At 43.7% G+C, this 22,322-nt stretch overlaps 1 protein-coding gene across 3 annotated transcripts in view; it reads left to right on the top strand.

The window, feature by feature from the left end:
- The window catches only part of LOC117363311, a 393,068-nt gene extending 379,746 nt beyond the window's left edge, over positions 1-13,322 (top strand). For all 3 annotated transcript variants that reach the window (XM_033950808.1, XM_033950807.1, XM_033950806.1), the window contains exon 15: positions 12,803-13,322. In XM_033950808.1, coding sequence (XP_033806699.1) covers positions 12,803-13,033 — 231 coding nt within the window. In that variant the 3' untranslated portion in view covers positions 13,034-13,322. The remainder of the gene's footprint in view (positions 1-12,802) is intronic.
- The last annotated feature ends 9,000 nt before the right edge of the window (positions 13,323-22,322 follow it).

Here is a 22,322-nt window from a genome sequence, read left to right as displayed (position 1 = left end):
GAAGGGAAGGGGGTGGCGGCGGCGGCGGCAAAGGACTAAGGTAGCCGGTCAGATCGCGAGAAGGGTGGGCTGAGAGGAACCCGGGACCGTGGCAGAGGCTAGTTGCACAGTGTAAATACAGTTGCTCAGTGTGAGGCTTCCTTCGCTCTTCCGGGTCTGCATTCCGACTCCTCAACGCGCCATCTAGCGCATGCGCAGTCGTGCGGCCACATCCCGACAGAAAAGGGATTAGGGAACACGTTTCGCTACTGCGCATGCTAGCATTTTATTATTTATGATATATATATATACACACACCGAGTGTACTTTGTATTTATGTTCAAATCTTTTTTTTATTATACAGCAAATACAGAATACAAAAATACAAAGCCAACAATAACCAACAAACACAAGTAGCACAGAGAAAAAGACAACCTCCCCTACTCATACCAACCCACCCAACCCCCAGGACCCCCCCCTTTCAAAAGATTAACAGTACCCTTGGCAACCCATGATAAATGCAAAGGTACTCCCAGCCAAAGGAAACTGGAGAGATACTAACTTTCAGACTGTACAGCTCAAATGAAAATGAATAGACTTGGAAGAGCCATGAGGTAAACTGGTCGTAGTCTCCTTGTGAATATTTTATCTTAAGGAGCCTTGTGGCCTTTTGCTTTTGCTCAGTATTGGACGCTGTCTGTTATTTGTTTTTCTCTTCTTTTCTTTCTCTTCTTCTTCTTCTGTTCTCTCTTTCTTTGCTTCTCTTCTGGGGGAGGGGGAAGGGATTTTGGGTTCCCGGGATCACCAGAGTAAGACCTCCAAGAGCCCATATTCTTCTGACCCCGGGAACCCAAAATCCCCTCCCCCCAGCACAGAAAGAGAGAATAGAAGAAGAAGAAGAAGAAGAGAAAGATAAATAACAGACAGTGTCCGATACTGAGCAAAAGCAAAAGGCCACAAGGTTCCTTAAGATAAAATATTCACAAGGAGACTACGACCACGGGGTGATAAGGAAGCCAAATAAGCTCCCCAAATGAGCAAGTAACTCTTCTGACGCTGAGTATGACCCACCGCCTCTCATTTATATTTAAAATATATATTGTTTACCTTGCAAAACAGCATGAACATGTATAGCACAATACAATTTTGTACATTTTTGGCCATTACCTTACTCCGATGAAGACGTGGCCTGAATGGAATTAACTAGAGTTGCGTAGTCCGGACAGTAGTTGCTGATAGCCAGCCTCAAACAGACTTCCAAATGATCATCAGTCATGGTAGAACGGTATTTGGACTTAATAATCTTCATGTGGGAAAAGGCTGACTCGCATAAATAAGTTGAACCGAATAATGCAGTCAAGAAGGTAGCACATTTCCTCGTGTTTGGGTACTTTTCCTCAGGGAGTAAGTTCCAGAACTGTTCATGAGCCCTAGACTTCAGCTCAATGTCAGCCTGTAGTATGAAAATCTCCTCCTCCTCTCCAGACGAGTTCAGATGAAACAGCGTTGCAATTTTTGATGCAAGTAAATCAACCTCAACATCTTGCCGAAATGGGTAGCACATAAATGTAGCAACTGGCTCGAGTAAAGCAAAGTCTTGAAAGCGTCTGTCAAACTCTGAAAGACAATTGTCAATCTGCTGAGTGTAGCTGTCACTGTCGAGTTGCGCACAAGCCTTTTGCTGCATCTCCAGCTCTGATGCGAGGTTTTGAAAGTTTCCAAAATCATGGCGCTGCAGCTTTGAAGACAGATGTTTCATCTTTCCTTTGAAAGCATTAACTGAGCTGATCAATTTGACCACAGTTTTGTCTTTTCCTTGCAGCTCTACATTGAGATCATTAACATGTTGGTCAGATCGGTTAAAAATGGCAAGTCTAGCAGCCACTGGTCATCATTTAGTTGGTTGTATTCTGCATGTTGAGCGATAAGGAGAAACTCCTTTATCTCCGGACATAGCTCTCGAAATCTCTGCAGGAATTTCCCCCTACTGAGCCATTTCATATCAGTGTGTAGTAACAATTCAAGATGGTCGCAGTCAGCTTCCTCCAGATGCGCACGGAACAGACGTCTTTGAAGAGATCTGGCTCGAATAGAACAGGCGATCTTCATTGCCACATCCATTATCTTCTTCATGTTTAGCATTTTTGCGCATAATGCTTGTTGGTGAATTATACAGTGGTAATTAAGGAAGTCAGGGAAAGCCTCATCCTCCCTGCACCTGGCAATAAATCTATTAGAGGAGCCAACCATTGTAGGAGCACCATCCTGCCCTTCTTTTCCCCCGGTCCGCGCTCGGGGCTCACGCCTGCCTGGTCCTGCGCCAACGCTCGAATGGTGCCGTCAACTCCCGCGAGTCTCGCGATAACCAAAAGCACCATTTGGGCAGCAGGTGCGAGCCCTGAGCGCAGACCGGGGGAAATGAAGGGCAGGAGGACCCGGATGGCTGTGCACCCCTCCAAGCTGTGCACCCGGGGCGGGGGCAGACCGCCCCCACCTCGGTACGCCACTGATTGGGAGGCCGATTTGGGGTTTTTTTAAATTGTATATCGGGCAGCACTAGGCCTCGGCTCTTACCTCAATCATTACAGGCGCTTCTATTTCTTGTGGTGTGCTGAGCTCCGTCCCCCACCGACCTTCACCCCACCCTTCCAGCACTCTGATTGGCCAGCGTTCTTCAAGAGGCAGGTCAGTCAGGAGGGGAAAAAAGAGAAGGGAAGAAGGGAACCCGCTGTGCGATCGACTGGGGTCACCTGAGCGAACGACCTGTCGATCGCGATCGACGTGTTGGGCACCCTTGGTCTAATACATCTTAGTAAATTAGTTCCCAAATGCAATTCATTTCATTTATTCAATTTTGTATCTTCTTTTTCTGTGCAATACTCCAAATGCATTGCAAAAATAACATATACATACAACTTCAATTAAAAGCAGTATCCCCCAGATGTTACTAACACTACACGCATAATTCTACGTTCAATAACACTAAATATCAAAGTGAACCAGTAATATGCCAAACCATGAACAATAGGCATGAAAACAGCAGGTCAAATGAAATCAGGATAAAGGCTTCAGCATTGCTGAAATGAAAGTCTGCACAAAAATGCTGTCCATTCAGTGTATTGAACGACCCCTGATGCAGGCAGGTACGCTGAAACACAGCCCATGTCGGGTCCATCAATAAACAGAAATTTGGTTGCTTGGAACTTGAAGAACCCTTGTGCTTCTTTTTGTGCTCTTGCTGGTTTGAATTTCGAGTCCCTCTCTTTTTTGATTGACAAACTACAAACAATAACATAATAACCCCAAGCATACCCCATTTGTGTTGTTAAAACACTTGTACTCATGGGAATTGCATTACAAATTGTCTTCTAAAGTTGCCCCATCATCAATGTCCAAGTGACAACGTCAGTAAAATGTGCAGGACAGGGTCAGCACTAGTAGTGGAATGCCACAGGGATCTGTTCTGGGACCGGTACTATTTTATTTATAAATGATCTAGAAATTGGAACGACGAGTGAGGTGATAAAATTTGTGGACGACACTTAAATGTTCAAAGTGGTTAAAACGCATGTGGATTGTGAAAAATTGCAGGCAGACCTTAGGAAATTGGAAGACTGGGCGTCCAAGTGGCAGATGAAATTTAATGTGGACAAATGCAAAGTGATGCACATTGGGAAGAATAACCCAAATCACAGTTACCAGATGCTAGGGTCCACCTTGGAGGTCAGCGCCCAAGACATTGTAGACAATATGCTGAAACTTTCTGCCCAATATGCAAGGGTGGCCAAAAAAGCAAACAAGATGCTAGGAATTATTAGAAAGGGATGGTAAACAAGATTTAAAATGTTATAATGCCTCTGCTTCGCTTCATGGTGCGACCTCACCTTGAGTACTGCATTCAGTTCTGATCACCTTATCTCAAAAAAGATATAGCGGAAGCAGAAAAGGTTCAAAGAAGAGGGACCAAGATGATAAAGGTGATGGAACTCCTCTCATATGAGAAAAGTGTTAAGAGGTTAGGGCTCTTTAGTTTGGAAAAGAGATGGCTGAGGGGAGCTATGAATGAAGTCAATCAAATCTTCAGTGGTGTAGAACGGCTACAAGAGGATCGATTTTTTACTCCATCAAAATTTTAAAGACTAGGGGATACTTGATAAAATTATTGGGAGATACTTTTAAAACTAATAGGAGGAAATATTTTTTGCATTCAGAGAATAGTTAAGCTCTGGAACGCATTGCCAAAGGATGTGGTAAGAGTGGTTAATGTAGCTGGTTTTAAAAAAGGTTTAGACAAGTTCCTAGAGGAAAAGTCCATAGCCTGTTATTGAGACAGACATGGGAGAAGCCACTGCTTGCCTTGGATCAGTAGCTTGGAATGTTGCTATTATTTGGGTTTTGACCAGGTAATTGTGACCTGGATTGGCCACCATTAAAACAGGATACTGGGCTAGATGGCCCAATGATCTGACTAAGGCTATTCTTGGGTTCCTATGTTCTTATGTTAAAATGGCAGTTAATAAATCCCAATAAATAAATAAATTAACAGCACCAATTAAGCTAATTAAAAAATTAAGTTAGGCACCTAGATCACCTAAGTGCGCTGATCTAAGTGCCTAACTTTAGGCGTTGTTTATAGAATCTGGGCCCAAATGCTCAAAGGAATTGAAGGAAGCCTGAAGTTAGGTGCCTAGATTAGCGTATCTAGCTGTTGGCATTTAACTTAATTTTTTGTGAATTGGCACCATAAAAAATAATTAAAATAAACCCATTAAAACAAATTAATTAGCTGGTAAGCGCCTACCACTTTGAGGTAGGCATCTTTCCGAGGCACCTACCAAAAAGTAAGTATGGTTAAGGACATATTCAGGGACGATTTTAGGCATGGTCTAACTTAGGCACCGGTAAGCACCTAACTTAGGCCCACTCATTTAGGCCCTGGCCTAAACTGCAGTGCACCTAAGAATTCAACGTATGCCAGTGTCTAAGACTGCTGCCACTAGGCGCTATTCCACAAATGGTGCCTAGCAGATGACTGACAATTGCGCTAAAAGAGACAGGGCCTAAGTGCTGCCTTGCTACTGACAGTCTGGTACCAAAACCACTATCTGGTTGCTGCTGCAACAGTGGGTCGGCCCTCACCTGGATGCACCTCTACTAATATTCTGCTACCTGCTGGGCCTCTAATTCAGCCCCATGGGGTAGGTGTCTACCCTGTGTGCTACATGTAGAGCAGTGGTCTCAAACTCAAACCCTTTGCGGGGCCACATTTTGGATTTGTAGGAAATTACAATTTTGCATGAGGTTAAACTCTTTATAGTTTATAAAACTTTCCTTTAACAGTTTTACCTTATGCAAAATTGTCATTTCTTTAATAAGACATTAACTATTTTTTCTGCGGCCCTCCAAGTACTCTATTTTTTCTGCAGCACTCACATTTAAGGTTTAATATATTTTCTTTCTCAAAACTGGCATATTTCTATTACTAAATTGAAAATAAAATCATTTTCCTACCTTTGTTTGGTAATTTCATCAGTCTCTGGTTGCACTTTATTCTTCTGACTGTGCATCCAATATTTCTTCTCTTCTTTCAGCCTCCTGTATGCTTCCTCTCCTCCAGACCTCATTCCCTCCCCCAACTTTTTCTTTCTTTTTCTGTCTGTCTTTCTCTGATTCCTTGTCCCATTTTTTGCTTTGTTTCTGGCTCCTTGTCCCCCCCCCCCACTTCTTTCTTTTTTCCTTCTGGCTCCCTGTCCCCCCCTTCTTTCTTTTTTCCTTCTGGCTCCCTGCCCCCCCCTTCTTTCTTTCTTCCTTCCTGCCCTCCCCCATGCCACCGCCGCCAGGGAATAGGCTGCTGCTGCTGCTGCTGCCATCCGGAACAGGCCGAGATCTCCACGGGGCCGACCAACTCTCGCCGCCTGACGTCAATTCTAACGTCAGAAAGGACGTTCTGGGCAGCCAGGCAGCGATTGGCTAGCCAGAACGTCCTCTCAACGTCAGAATTGAGGTCGGGCGGCGAGAGAAGCAGGGAGATCAAAGAGCATGGTGCCGGCGGTGAGAAGGGAAGGGAAGCAGTTGGGCACCCCTGCTCTAGACGAGCCGCGAGCCGCACTCTAGGAAGAACAGTGGAGGGTGACCAGCTGTGCGGACCGCCCCCCCCTTGATACGCCACTGGAGCAGCAGCATGTCTGGCCGGCTCATTCCATTCAAAGCCGCGGGTGGCGGCTCCTTGCGAGATCCGCGCCTGCGTCTGAAGCCTCTCTGATGTTGTGATGTCAGAGAGGCTTCCGATGCAGGAGTGAATAGCGCAAGGAGCCGCCAACCCGCGGCTTTGAACGGAATGAACCGGCCAGACCCGCTGCTGCTCCAAAAGGAAGGGAATGATCCAGTCCAGACCGCGGGCCGCAAATAAAACTTGGAGAGCCACATGTGGCCCGCGGGCCGCGTGTTTGAGACCGCTGATGTAGAGCAATGGTGGGGCACCCTCCCCCCCCTCTGCATTTACCACACAGGCTTTTCACTTACCACATCTTAGTTTTGCAGTTAAGATGCTGTAAGTGCAACAACCTACCACAGTTTAGTAAAAGACCCTCTGAGTTCATGTCTCTTAATCCCATTGTTTGGCTATGACAAATAACACACACACAACAAAAGACTGGGAAACAAATTACCTTGAAGACTGGCAATTTTATCATATCAGCTATTAAAAACTGAACCTAGAGACAGACTTTTTTTTTTTTAAGTCTGTGTTGCTGTTTGTTACTGAACTACTGCTGAATAGCAAAAGTATTATCACACCAGGGTTAGTGCCAAAGGATTACACAAAGTTTTGTTGGGTTTTTTTTTTTTTTCTCTTCTTTAAGGGGATGTTAAAGTGGTGCAACAGGTGCACACACAAAAAAGCCAAACAGGAGTAAGAAGTAACAGAATGAAAGCTAAAGCCGTGGAGTTTCAACCACATGGCAAAATTAATGGTTTCGATAAATGAATGGCGTGCTTAGGTTACCATTGAACTTGTAAAATTAGAGGAAGGAACCCAACTCTTTATTCAAGTCCCCTAGTCCAATTTAAGCACAGGAGGTCACGCGCAATTGTTCTCTGTCTCAAACATCCTTTCATTCAAGTCATTCAGAAGCAGGCATAGTGTCTCCGAAGCAGTTTAGAACCCAAAGTATTTTTCTCTCTGGTATTTGATTTACTCTGGTCGGCATCAACTTTGATTTATTTTACAAACCAAATATATGCAAAAATAACTCTTGTGGATATGCACCTGCTTGAAACAAGACAATAAAAGCTCTACTACAGAATAAAGGTTTTCCACAAAAGTCTGGTTTTATGCACTCAAGGTTTTCAGTTAGTCTTTAAGGAGGTCAATTTTATAAGTGGCTTGAATGTAAAAAAAAACCAGTATTTTACACAAGCAGATAAGTGCTTTTAAAACTGCCCTTCTGGTGCCAAAAGTACTGGACATCAGTCTTGACCAGTGGGTTATTTCAAATTTTGGAGAAGACTTCATCTTTCTTTTTTGGCTCCACCTCTTTCCTCACTAGACTAGGTTATAGCTCCTCAGTCTTTCTTCTACACACGAGTTGGAAGATATCTTTCTGATCTGCTCTAGGTAAACTTTATTATTTGGGGTTTTTTTTATCCAGATTCAGAAGCTTTTTTGGTGCTCAAGAGGTCCCCAGCAGTCCTGCCTAGGAGAAGATGCAGACTCTCTAAGCAGAAGTCTGTAGCTAACAGGTGTACCCTTTTATAGGGAACCTGTTTAGTCAGTCTGCATCAACAACTGTGGAACTCAGGGTCATTCCCTTTATACAAGCATAAAAATAAGGTCTAGGAGAATATGGCGGGATAATTCAATAAGTGAACACCTATTGTTCGATACCAAGAATGCACCTATACAGTGCCTATTTTATTAAGAGAAGTAGGTGCCTACTTTTCTTTATTCACTATTAGCATACCAGTTAAATATGCACATATGTTACCAATCTCTCCCCATTAAAAATTTTACTTTTGCTGGTGGTGATGCCCAAGCTCCACCAGCTGAAGAGCTCTGTGCCCCAAACCTCCCTTGACTCAATGAAATTGGTAGTATGTTTTGAGGTGGCCAACTGCGCGTGAATGCTCAGTTCATGCACTTCTGTTATAAAATATTCCCTGGATTTTATATAGAAACAGAGAAAAATGAAAGCAGATAAAGACCATATGGCCTATCCAGTCTGCCCAACCATGCCATCCACTACCCCATCCTCTCTACATACGTGTCCCGAGCTGTCTTGAATTCAGATACACTACCTCCACCAGGAGGTCTTACTTATGAATATATCCCCTTTCACCTTCATCCCATGCCCTCTCATTCAGTGACGTAGTAAGGGTAGGAGGCGCCTGGGATGGTGGCACCTCCCATGCCCTTATCTCCATGCCCCCACTCCTTCTGTGTCCCTCCGCTCCTTCCCACCACCCCCCACCCCCACTCCACACTCGCGGTCTCCCTTCCCCCTGTACTTCTAAATCTTCGCCAGCGCGAGTGGCTTTTCTCCGGCATACTCCTTGCACCAGCCCTGGATTTCCCTCTGATGACACTTCCTGACCCCGTGACCCAGAAGTGATTCAGAGGGGAACCAGGCTTGCGTGAGCAACAGGCAGGAGAAGTTGAAGTTCTACAGAATATGGGGTGGGGGAAGGGATGATGCGAATGTGGCGTGGTATGGCAGGGCAAGGCGGAGAGGTGCCGGCGCCCCCACTGACAGCGCCAGGGGTGATCCACCCCCCCTGTCCTCCCTTACTATGTCATTGCTCATTCCAGAGTTCTTTCTCAATTGAAAGAGATGCACCTCATGCACATTTATGCCATGTAGGTATTTAAACATCTCTATCATGTCTTCCCTCTCCTGCCTTTCCTCCAAAGTATATATATTGAGATCTTTAAGTCTATCCCTGTACATCTTATGACAAAGATCATGCACCATTTTAGTAGCTTCATCTGGACCGACTCCATCCTGTTTATATCATTTTGAAGGTGCGGCCTCCAGAATTGTACACAATATCCTAAATGAGGTCTCACCAGAGTCTTATATAGGGGTATCAATACCTCCTACTGGCCATTTGCACAACTGCTTAGACACTGAGAAGCTGATCTCAGTATACTAAGCCACCCTGCAGCATGCACAATCCACAAGACCCAACACGAATGCATTGCCAAAATGCGCAGCTGTGCTCTTTTGTGGGATGCTTAGGTGTGACAAGGTTTTCTGTCAGCGCAGTCGACAAACTCAAAGCTCTTATTGTCTTTTCTGTGGTAAACCACAGAAAACCACAGGCCGCTATTCTTCCTGCTGTCATAGGAGTCTATTATTTGGCCCTGATATCCGGCCCAGGTTGCATCTGCACTCTGAAGACAACCTTAGCTCACGTGCAACCCGCTCTAGCAAGACCCATAAAAAATGGGCTCTGAAGTCAGCAAGACAGAGAAGCAGGGAACACTGAATTTATTCATGTTTAAAACCATTTTAAACTTGTGGAAGGTTTCTTTTGAGAGCACTAGAATTGTTAATGATGGCAAATGCTTTGATGTGTTCAAATTAATTGCCACTGAACTTGAGAAAGTCTGAGATCTTAATAGCTAGTTGTAGTTCTCCTGACCGACCAGCAAACCTTTGTTTTTGAAGGCTCAGGTATCCATATTACAAGAAAGGTGTGCAATGAAGGAATCCTATTAGCAATGTGCCCTAAAATTAAGGCCATGCTTCAGCATTCTGTTTATAAGCTCCATGTTTATTTTTGGATTTAATTTTAGCGCTTGCCTATCTCTATAGTACAAGGCAAACTACCATACAGTAGAGGGCAAATTCTATAAGAAGCACCCAAAAGGTAGGCGCCGAATTAGGCACCGTTCAGCGCGATTCAAGTAAAATTGGGTGCTGTTTAGTGAATCACGCTGAGCGGCACCTATTTTGGAGGCGCCAATTAAATAGGCCAGCTCTAGGCACAACTAAAACTTAGGTGCCCATACAAGCGCTTAAGCACGCTTACGAGCAGCGATTCTGTAACAAGGCGCCTATCACGAAGCCACGCCCACACATAACATGCATAGCGTCTATTTTTTTAAAGGCCGCCTAAGTTTTTAAAGGCGCCTTGTTACAGAATCGCTTTCTTGATAGGCGCCTAAGTTTCAATTAGTGCTGATCAAAAAGCCTATCTAGTTGGGTGCCTCCAAAATAGGTGCCTAACATGCATGCTGGTTACAGAATTTGGGCCTCAGTATCTTCCTCACTAATCATTCAACGGGTGCCACAAGTTTGGAGGAACCTGAGTCAAAAGTGTGGGAGCAGCCCTCCTTCCCTTGTGTCTATGCCACTGATGCCTAGGTTCCTTTAAAGAATAGTTCCTACTACTTGCCCTCGGGGCACTTAAATGGAGGCACCCAGTCATAGAATTGCCCCCTTAGGAGGGCTATATTTAATCCGTGAAAAATTATATGTGTGCTTTTAGCATACACTCCTTGATATTCAGAGTGATTTAAGCAGGCAGGCAGAAGCTCCAGGCCGTTTGCGGTCCTTTTACTAAAGCTGCAGCAAAAGAGGCCTTAGCGCACTTCTTATATGGATTTTTCCCACACGCTAAGGTCACTTGTGCTGTGCCCGGAAATTGCTCTACACTGTTAACTGAATACTTGTCCTACTTGACCTCAGTGCTGCCTTTGACACGGTCGACCACCACCTCCTCATATCCAGACTATGACCTTGGAATCAAGGACTCTGCCCTCCACCTCCTTCCTCCACCAAAGGACCCAAACTGTCCTACTAGGGACGCACAAATCTAACCCTAAGCCTATCAAATATGGCGTTCCCCAAGGCGCCCTTCTATCCCCCCTCCTATTCAACCTCTACATCAGACCTGTCATTGATATAGCGCAGAAGTACAACATTAAAATCCACTCCTATGCCGATGACATCCAGCTGCTCCTCCCTCTAGGCGAAAACCGATCGTCCCAAATTGCTAACCTCCAACACTGCCTCTCTGACATGAAAACCTGGATGACAAACAACAAACTACAACTGAACGCCTCTAAGACCGAACTCCTATGGATCAGGAAAAAAACCACCAAATACACACGCCCAACACTATCATGGGACTCCACTCTACTAACGGCAACAGATCAAGTACGCAGCCTAGGAGTAACCTTAGACGGACACCTATCCCTATCCACCCACATATCCCAAGTAGTACAACACACTCTTCATCCCCAAACACCCCCATCCACAAAAATACAAAATATTTATTTAGCATGCGGTGTGCACAGGCAAATTGGCAAATTCACCGCAGGATGCCTCAGTGCCTCTAGCTCACGGTAAGCATGTGTTAATATTTACTATAGTTTCGTAAAAGAACCCCTATGAGGCACCTAATCGGTGATATTCAGTAGTACTAAACCAAGCAGTGCTGCCGAATATTGTCTCTGACTGTCCAAGTCAAAAATGGGGAGATCAGGGGAAATACAGGGGGGTGGCATTGGGGAGGGACTGGTGGTTATGCAGATGTTGGCAATATTCAGTGCTGAGACCCACATAGCTAGGCCAGTCAAGTTAGGAAAGCTCAAAAGCTGACCTAACTTTGGCCAGTCTAACTAGGTAGCTTCCAGCACTGAGTATCTGCTGGGACCCATATAGTTTTTTGGGTTTTTTTTAAAGCTCTCAAGTCCCCTGTAAAAGCCCCCCTCCTTTCTTCCCTGACTCCCCAGTCCACAAGCCACAAACCCACCCTCTGGGAACAACCCCCTAACTCCCCAAACCCCCCAACTCAGTAGGCCCCCCTGGGCCTACCTGATATTCTTGGCAGTCCAGCGGGGTTGATGGGGGCAGGAAAGAAGGCCACTTACTCCTGCTGCTTGAGGCCACCAAAAGAAAACAGCAGGTATATTCTCTTGGTGGCTTAATGTTTGAGCCTGGTGTTGATTCTACAAAAAATGCCCGCCATTAGGCACCTAGATCAGTATACCTAACCAATCTAGGCATCTAATTTAATATTTTAATTGCTTCAATCAGTGCTGTTAATTGAAGAACACCATTAAAAACCAATTTAAAAAAATAATTTTCTGGAAGTTTCCTTACTCAGTAGGCGCCATGTAGGCATTTACATTGAGGCACCTACCCAAAAGGTAGGCAGGGTTAGGGGTGGAATTTGGGCATGGAATGAGTTAGACACCGGTATTTTAGAGCATTAAAACCCTGATCTAATGTACCTGCGCCTAAGTTACAGACGCTAACCAGTGCCTAACTCTAGTTAGGAGCTGCAAGGCATGATGCTATAAATGCGTCCTAACTTTGAATGGCATCCATTAGATGCTCTTTTGCTAGGTGTCTTCTAATTTAGGCACCATTTATAGAATCAGGTCCTAAGTTTTATTAGGATTTTTTTTTTTTATTAGGATTTTATATACCGCCTATCGAGGTTATCTAAGCGGTTTTACAATCAGGTACTCAAGCATTTTCCCTCTCTGTCCCGGTGGGCTCATAATCTATCTAACGTACCTGGGGCTATGGAGGATTAAGTGACTTACCCAGGGTCACAAGGAGCAGCGTGGGATTTGAACCTACAACCCCAGGGTGCGGAGGCTGTAGCTTCAACCACCCTAAACCTGCTCCTGTTGCCACCCACTTTTTATGCTCCTATAGTTAAGAATTCAGTGAAAGTGTGAGCATAAACCTAGGTACAGTCCTAGTAATTTTCAACGAGACCACTATAAATCTCAATGCTCGAATCATAAAACTTTTGAACATCAAGTCCAACATCTCTACCTGTCATGTCTTTATTGTTTCTCCAGCAACTATTTCTGTGCAACGTTGAAGCCCATTCCAAAAACATCACCGTAGATCAACTTCTGGTCGAACTGAAAGCTGGGGGCGTAAGCAAGGAACACGAAGAAGCTGTGCGAAAGGAACTTCGGCATGTCAAATCACTCGATATTCTTGATTTCCTGACTTACTTGCCTCTCTTTGTCCTCATCCACAATTCGGTCATTTCTAACCCATTGGACGACTCCAGAGCAATTTGATTAACATGCACTTTACAAATATTTTCTGGGGTAGAATCTCAATTTATTCAGCCAAGAGAAGGTATCATGTTGCCTTAACTCAAATCCTGTTGTTCCTTGCTGTGCTTTGACTGTCTTTAATACATTGTCAGCTCCAAGTAGTAGGGACTGCCTACCACATGTGCTGCATTTACCTGGTAGCGCTACACAAAAGATTATGATCAATTTTTAATAATTCACTACTTGAAACAAAAAATGGTCAAGGACCTCTTGAATGTGAAACACAACACACAGAATAGGTTCCTTGTGCAATTGGTTTTGTATATGTCACGAGGGAAAGACCTCAGAAGCCTGCACCAACCACAGAATATTCAATTCTTGCGATGGTTTAACTCAGCAGGACAGGTTATCTATCATCGGTCACAAAACCCTCTACACACCAATTCCCAATTTGAATTTCTGGAATCTTAATCTTATTCTTTAAGCAGATAAGTGCATTGTATTATTTTTTACACACCAAGCGTTCTATAAAGAAAAAGTGATTAAGATTCCAGAAATTCAAATTGGGAATTGGTGTGTAGAGGGTTTTGTGACCGATGATAGATAACCTGTCCTGCTGAGTTAAACCATCGCAAGAATTGAATATTCTGTGGTTGGTGCAGGCTTCTGAGGTCTTTCCCTCGTGACATATACAAAACCAATTGCACAATTTTTAATAATGTCTGAATACAACAGAGGGCTCTGATATTCAAAAGCTACAGCCAAGGTGGTGTAGTAAGGGGGAGGGGCGGGGGGCGGTCCACCCTGGGAACTGTTTTGCTTGGGTTTGCCAGCACCCCGTCTCCTCTCCACACCCTCCCACTCCTCCCCCTGCCATGTGCGCCCTTTCCCTCCCCTTTCCCTTCCTCTCCCACCCTCTTCCCCACCCCTCCTGTTGCACAAACATGCCCCTTCCCTGTACCTTTTTAACTTCGGCATGACTAGCCACCAACTTGCTGCCCACTTCGGCTTCAGTGCCTGCTGCCTGCTCTTGGTGGGCAGGAGGGCATCCGCAAATGTGCGGATGCGGTGCAATGACATCATGCACATGCGTGATGTCATCTCGTGTCATGCACAGATGCCCTCCTGCCCAACGCAATCTCGAGGAAACTTTTCAAAGCCCGGACAAAGTGCCGGGTTTGAAAAGCCTTCCGGACCCCCGGACATGTCCTGGAAAAGGAGGGCATATCTGGGGAAATCCAGACGTCTGGTAACCCTAAATATATTTTACTACCTCTGTCTTGTTTCCTTGAGTTACCAATATACTCTCAGGCTGTTACTTGAATCAAAATCCAAAGCCACAAGATTCCAAGTTGAACTTAGCTGAAATGACTGTAGCAGTTGCAGGTCACGTGGCGGAAAGAAATGCAGTTGTGTATCGCTGTGTCCTTCAGGGCCTCCTCAACCTAGCTGTGCCTTAAGTTTTTATACTTCCTAATTTCTGCTCTTCTGGCCCCACCCCTCTCATGTCACTTCCCCCTTGGGCAGGACTATGGCACTTAAGGTAGCTCTGACACTATATTTCCTTAAGGGGAAGTAGCAGCATTTTACACACAATTTGTGCCTCTCCTGCCCAGTTAAATTGCTTTGAACATGTTTAAAGAAGCCCTTCAAAGCATTTATGCATTAGACTTGCTCTTATGCTTGCCTAATTTGATGCAGAAATTGTAAGGATAGTGACTGAGTTTTGTGAAAATGTAGGTAACTTTTGACTGCCCTTCAGCCTGCTCCTAGTTCCACTTCTCAGTTAATGCATAACTTTTAGGAGTATAATTGGGATAAAGAAGATAAAGACTTATGCAGTTGGAATTACGGCTGATTGCATGAGTCATTTTAGGTTCAGGCCCAAACAAGTTAGTGCTAATAGATAATTGTGAGTTTTGGCTCATTTTTTCCAGACTGTGGTATCTGGAAAACAAGCTGAGCCAATTAAATTCTACCTAATAACAGTAGCTTATGTTGATAAAAGCAAACAATGAGATGGCAGCATTCTGTTTATAAATGCCTAGAAATAATATCGTGTTATCATGGAAATGCTCATCGGTTCTCTCATAATATTGATATAAATTACATTATTATTATTATTTTATTTTTTTTTAAAAGGGCTTTCAGAATTCTGCACTGATGGAGCATAAGAAAGCAACAGTGGTTTCTATCCTCTAGAATTCCTGAGAATTTGTATAGCTTCTCTGTTCCATCATTCTGATGGTAAGAACTGTGGTACTGTGTTCGCTTCCCCAAAAGGATTTTGGGAGTGATTTTGAAAAGGCACGTTTATGATGTGAAATGCCTCTATTAAAATTACTCCTGGGAGGGGGGAATTCTCAGAGGGATGACTGAAGTTAAGTGTTGGAATAAAATGTGTTAAACTCAAATAATATCAGTTCAATAGAAATAGGAACTTCTTCCTTATTTCAAGTAGCAACCTGTTTAGTCAATTATTAGGCCCTCAGCGTCACCACTCAGAACTCAAACATATCACCGTTCTGAGCTTTACGTGACAAATCGTCACTGGGTCTAGTTTTTCTAATTTTTAACTTTTACAAGAGCTTTATATATTTAAATATTTATGACTTTCTTATCATTTTCAATGTGGTTCGACTTATTTTACTTAGCTTTAATGTAGTTTTCTCTAGTAGAGATGTTTTTTTAATCAGGCAGGGTGACATAGCCGACATGTTTCGCAGGAAACCGCTTTATCAAGGCACCACCCCTTTAACACTATCGACCTCCTCGACTGTTTTCTAAATGACTAAACTAATTGACTAAACAGGTTGCTACTTGAAATAAGGAAGAAGTTCCTATTTCTATTGAACTGATAGTTAAGAAATAGCCACCTGAAGTGTTATATGCTAGAAATCTTGAAACTCAAATAATATAACAGCAGTTGGGTTGCAGTTACTGTAAATGGATACTCATGCAAGTCTGCATTTAAGCCCTTAACTTTAGCAGTGAACACTTAAGCTAGCTCTAAGTCTGATGTCAGTGCTTGCACCCAACTGTGAGCAGTTAAGCACTTACAGGCAAATTCTATCAGGCTTATATTCAGACCATGGTGATACCGGAAATTGCATAAGAATTGCCATACTGGGAGAGGCCAAAGGTCCATCAAGCCCAGTATCCTGTTTGCAACAGTGGCCAAACCAGGTCCCAAGTGCCTAGCTAGATCCCAAGTAGTAAAACAGATCTGATGCTGCTTATCCTTTAATCATCTTTAATCATTGTAAACCGCATAGAACTTCACGGTCCTGCGGTATATAAATTGTTATTATTATTATTATCCTAGGAATAAGCAATGGATTTCCCCAAGCCATCTCAATAAAGGCGTACTGACTTCTCTTTTAGGAAATTATCCAAGCCTTTTTAAAACCCTGCTAAGCTAACTGATTTTCTCTGGCACTGATTTCTAGAGTTTAATTATATGTTGAGTGAAGAAATATTTTCTCCAGTTTGTTTTAAATCTGCTATTTAGTAACTTCATCACATGCCCCTGTAGTCCCCATAGTCTCAATGGGCAAAAATATACCGCCCTTTTAGGTAGTTGTCTTTGGCCACCAAACTTAGCCAGCAAGCGCTGAATATTGGTGGTGACTGGAGACCGGATATTCAGGATGAGACAGCCAGTCATCCTCCACTAAATACTGGTAGATAGGATTATTATTGGAAAAGAGTTTTTTTTCTCTTTTTTTGTGCTGGAACACCGTGGAGTAGTGATTAGAGTTACAGCCTCAGCACCCTGAGGTTGTGGGTTCAAACCCTGCACTGCTCCTTATGACCAAATGCAAGTCTTTTAATTCTCTACTGCCCCAGGTATACTAGATAGATTGTGAGCCCACTGGGACAGATAAGGAAAATGCTTGAAATACCTGTATACAAACCACTTTGAGTGTGGTTGTAGTACCTGTATTATATAGAGTGGAGTTTTTCTAGACCGAGGATGTGCCTGCATCTTCACAATTCTTTTTGAAGTTGTTTTGTCCGGAGGATTGAGTTTTCTCATTAAATCCCATGTGATACTGAGGTCTTTTCTCCACTTTTTAGACTAAATCTGTGGCACTCTTTCTCATGTTATGTTTTTCCTGAATGCATTATATTGTTGAAAATTTAAGGAACGTTCTACTTGATTGTTTTTTTCAGTTCCTGTATATAAACCACTTTGAGTGCAGTTGTAAAACTATTACAAAGCCATGTGATAAACCTCTGGAGGCCCACAGCACAGTGAGGCTGTGTTGTTTTTTTAACCCAGGAAGGCCCGGAAATTTTTGCAAACACTGAGTCCCACTGGGGTCATTTTGGCCCCGATCCTGCAAAGTGCGCCTAATGTCGCCTAAGTGGCATCTGCCGTTTAGGCATCCGATTTAAGTGATTAATGAGCAATTTACGGGTCTTAACAAGCGTTAATTGGGACTTAGATGGAGGTAGGCGCTAGCTAGGCGTCCTTCGAATATAGACATGAGTTTTCGGATACGTCTCCTTATTTGTAGGCGTCCTCAAGAAAAAGTTGCGTCTAACTATGTAGACATTGGTGTAACCTGGGCGTGGTTAGGGTTAGGTTCGAGATAGACGCTAGTTGGGCGGCAGATCACATCTAAACATCGCAAAAATTGTAGGCAAATGAAAAGCTGGTCTAAGTGTGGTTTCTGCTTGGGCTGAACACGACTTTCTATGGGCGAAACTTAGGCATGCTTTGGGCTTCCGAAATGATATTTTCTACATAGAGTTCAGGAATATGTTTTTTTCCCCCCTCCTAATAGATTTAATAAGCCACCATATCAATAGGGCACATCAATACAAACATATTGCATGCAAAACATAGTACTTTTCTGCCCAAACAGCAATATGATTTACTAATTACATCACATGAAAAACACACATCTTTGGATTTCCTGCTTAAAAAGAACCCCCTTTTCTCACCATATAGTGCTGCATTCAGCTCTTTCTTGAAAGCAAAGAAAGAACATTACTTCCTTTCTCAAAGCTTAAAAATAGAAAAAACAGATCCAGACCTTAACATGCATTTTCCTTCATTGCAAATGGAGGTGTGCAGCTGCGCGATGCTGACCTCATTGTGAGATCATCAAGGTGCACCTGCAAGGTAGAATGCCACAATTAAAAGATGCACTTGGTGAACTCACAACTTCTGCAAGATCATCACAGGATTTTAACACATTGAGCTACATCAGCTTCTAATCAGGTGGATCTCACTGCCCTGTCATATCATAGCTGACCTGTCTTAGGAATGATATCACAATCACCACCTCTCGTATGAGGAAAGACTAAAATGGTTAGGGCTCTTCAACTTGGAAAAGAGACAGCTGAGGGGAGATATGATTGAAGTCTACAAATTCCTGAGTGGAGTAGAACAGGTACAAGTGGATCGATTTTTCACTACGCATGGATGCGGCGCTGGTGTGAGGAAGAAGGATTCCACTTCGTGCGTAACTGGACGACGTTCTGGGGGAAGAGCAAGCTATACAGGAAGGACGGACTCCACCTCAGCAGAGACGGAACGAGGCTTCTGGCAAGCAACATCAAGAGAGAAGTTTTTAAACTAGGAAGAAGGGGAAAGCCGACAGTCGACCGAGAGAGAGTCGACGGTTCGGGAACCGGTATACCTGGAGGATATCGTGCAGGAAGATAGAGAGGAAGACTCACCGGATCACAGGCAAGACAGATCGAAAGGGACACAAGAGGAAAGGAAATACAAGAAAGGAACAGGCTGCAAACTCAAGTGTATGTATACGAACGCAAGGAGCCTAACGAATAAGATGGGTAAATTAGAAGCTATGGCACAAAAAAATAACATTGACATCATCGGCATCATGGAAACATGGTGGACTGAGGAAAACGTCTGGGACACTATGCTACCGGGATACAAACTACTGCACAGACAGAGTGGCTCAAAAAAGTGGGGGCATTGCCATATATGTCAAAGAGGGAATTGAATCTACTGGAGAGAACATGCCACAACCAACGGATAAGTAAGAACCTCTATGGGTCAAAATTCCGGGAACAAATGGACTGGAAACAAAGATCGGCATCTACTACCGACCCCCATGGCAATCTGAAGAAATTGATGGAGAAATGATGGACGAGATTAAATGCAACTGCAAGGGAGGCAACGCAGTTATCATGGGTGACTTCAACTATCCGGGGATAGAATGGAACCTAGGCCCCTCCGGCTGCGCTAGGAGACCAAGTTCCTGGATGCTGTAGGCGATTGCTTCCTGGAACAACTTGTCAAGGAAAATACAAGAGGAAATGCAATTCTGAACTTAATTCTAAATGGACTGCGAAGACCGGCACAAGGTGTAGAAGTAGAAGGGACGCTGGGAAGCAGCAATCACAATATGATCTGCTTTGACCTGGATGCAGGGAAGAAACATCGGTCCAGAACAACGGCCATGGCGCAGAACTTCTGAAAGGGAAATTACGAAGGGATGATACTCATGGTGGGGAAGATGATTAAGAAGAGGATAAGCACTGTAAAAATGCTAGAGCTAGCTTGGTCCCTTTTTAAAGACACAGTCACCAAGGTGCAAAATCTACATGTACCACGTATCAACAAAGGATCCAAGAGGAAAAAGAACAAAGAATCGGCGTGACACACTGTAGAGGTGAAGGAAGCGATCAGAGACAAGAAAACTTTGTTTAAGGAATGGAAAAGGTCAAAAACAGACGAAAACTGGAATAAGCATAAACAACATCAACGCAGGTGCCACAAGGCGGTGAAAGGGGCCAAAAGAGACTACGAGGAAAAAATAGACAAGGAGGTGAAATACTTCAAGCCATTCTTTCGATATATTAAGGGGAAACGAACTGCGAAAGAAGCGGTGGGACTGTTGGATGACCGTGGAATAAAGAGAGTGCTAAAGGAAGACAAAGAAATCATCGAAAAACTGAACACATTTTTTGCATCCGTATTTACCGAAGAGGATATACACAGCATACCGGAACTCATCAGGCTATATGCTGGAAACGAAGAAGAGAAACTGACAGGGTTGATGGTCAGTCTAGATGAGTTATGCATGCAGATTGATAGGCTAAAGAGCGATAAATCCCTGGGACAGGATGGCATCCATCCATGGGTCATCAAGGAACTGAAAGGGACTATAGCTGAACTGCTTTAACTAATAGCCAATCTGTCGATCAAATCGGGAAAGATTCCAGAGGACTGGAAGGTGGAGAATGTTACGCCGATCTTCAAGAAAGGTTCGAGGGGGGATCTGGGTAACTACAGACTGGTGAGTCTGACCTCGGTACTGGGAAAGATGGTAGAGGCGCTGATGAAGGACCGCATCATTGATCAACTTGACGGACACAGTCTGATGAGGACCAGCCAGCACGGTTTCAGCAAAGGCAGATCTTGTTTGATGAACTTGCTGCACTTCTTCGAGGGAGTAAACAGGCAGATAGACAAGGGCGACCCAGTCGACATTGTATATCTGGATTTTCAGAAAGCATTTGACAAGGTTCTGCATGAACGACTACTTCGGAAAATTGCGAGCCATGGAATCGAGAGTGAAATACTCACATGGATTAAAAACTGGCTGGAGCATAGAAAACAGAGAGTGGGGGTAAGTGGACAATACTCGGACTGGAAGAGTGTCACCAGTGGGGTGCCTCAAGGCTCGGTGCTTGGACCCGTGCTCTTCAACATCTTTATAAATGATCTGGACATAGGTACAATGAGCGAGGTGATTAAATTTGCAGACGATACGAAGCTGTTCAGAGTAGTGAAAACGCAGGGGGATTGCGAAGATCTACAACGTGATATAATCAGACTTGAGGAATGGGCATCAACATGGCAGATGAGGTTCAACGTGGATAAGTGTAAAGTGATGCATGTTGGTAACAAAAATCTCATGCACGAATACAGGATGTCCGGGGCGGTACTTGGAAAGACCTCCCAGGAAAGAGGCTTGGGAGTTCTGATTGACAAGTCAATGAAGCTGTCCGTGCAATGTGCGGCCGTGGCGAAAAGGGCAAACAGAATGCTAGGAATGATAAAGAAGGGGATCACCAACAGATCGGAAAAGGTTATCATGCCACTGTACCAGGACATGGTGCGCCCTCACTTGGAATACTGCGTCCAGCACTGGTCGCCGTACATGAAGAAGAACACGGTACTACTCGAAAGGGACCAGAGAAGAGCGACTAAGATGGTTAAGGGGCTGGAGGAGTTGCCATACAGCGAAAGATTAGAGAATCTGGGCCTCTTCTCCCTCGCACAGAGAAGATTGAGAGGGGACATGATCACAACATTCAAGGTACTGAAGGGGATAGACTTAGTAGATAAGGACATGTTGTTCACCCTCTCCAAGGTAGGGCGAACAAGAGGGCACTCATATGCATTCATATAAAAAGGATGGAGGCGGATCAATGATTGAAACCATAACATTGCATTTGTCAATAGCCTTTGGCTGTTATGAGACGCAGCAATACGGTCTGAGGTTTTGCCTTCTTCCATTTATGATCTATCAGTGCAATTGAATTGACAAAGTTAATTTTTGTTTCATTCCACTTATTTTGTGTATTTGATATTTGGTTGTGGAATTACTGCTTTTTTGTTTCATCATTGTACACTTCCATCCCACAAGACAATGCTTTAGAAATTATAGCAAATACATTAGAATAATGCACCAGACCACATACAATTCCCACTGATTTCTTGTTACAACTACCAAGATTAGCTATGAAAGAAAAGATTTTTATGTTTGAGAAACAGCTGAATCCACAGATCAGTGCAGTTGCTATGGGCCCAACTTTTGCACCATCTATGGCGAATCTATACATGATGAATTTTGAAACAGAATGGGTAGGACATTCATTCACCATTCAAACAATTGCAGAGTTAAAACAATTTGTATATTGGTTAAACACATGTGGCTCATGCATCAAATTTTAAGAAGAACATTCTTTTATCGCCATCATTTTTTAAGATTTGGAGATACAACAGAGACAAGGCATTAGGACCAAAACATTCATCAAACCAACTAATTGTAATACTTTTTTTTAGAGTGTTCTAGTTGTCCTTTGATATTCACAAATTTTAAGAGTAATAAGAAATTGCTCCGATATTAAAGATTTTAAAAGTCAATCAAAAAACTGGATGAAAAGAGGATATCCCAAACATATCCTGAAGACAGCATACAAAAGGAAATTACATCACTTTCCACATGATCACCCTGTTGCGTGACTGACTAGTCACATGACATTCTATGACACGCCCTCTTACCACTTCTCCCACCCCAACCATTTCCTTCGAAAA

The sequence above is a fragment of the Geotrypetes seraphini genome, chromosome 7 (genome assembly GCF_902459505.1).
Source record: "Geotrypetes seraphini chromosome 7, aGeoSer1.1, whole genome shotgun sequence".
Taxonomy (NCBI): domain Eukaryota; kingdom Metazoa; phylum Chordata; class Amphibia; order Gymnophiona; family Dermophiidae; genus Geotrypetes; species Geotrypetes seraphini.
Note: the sequence above shows the minus strand (reverse complement) of the source record. Positions and strands in the feature narration are given on the sequence as shown.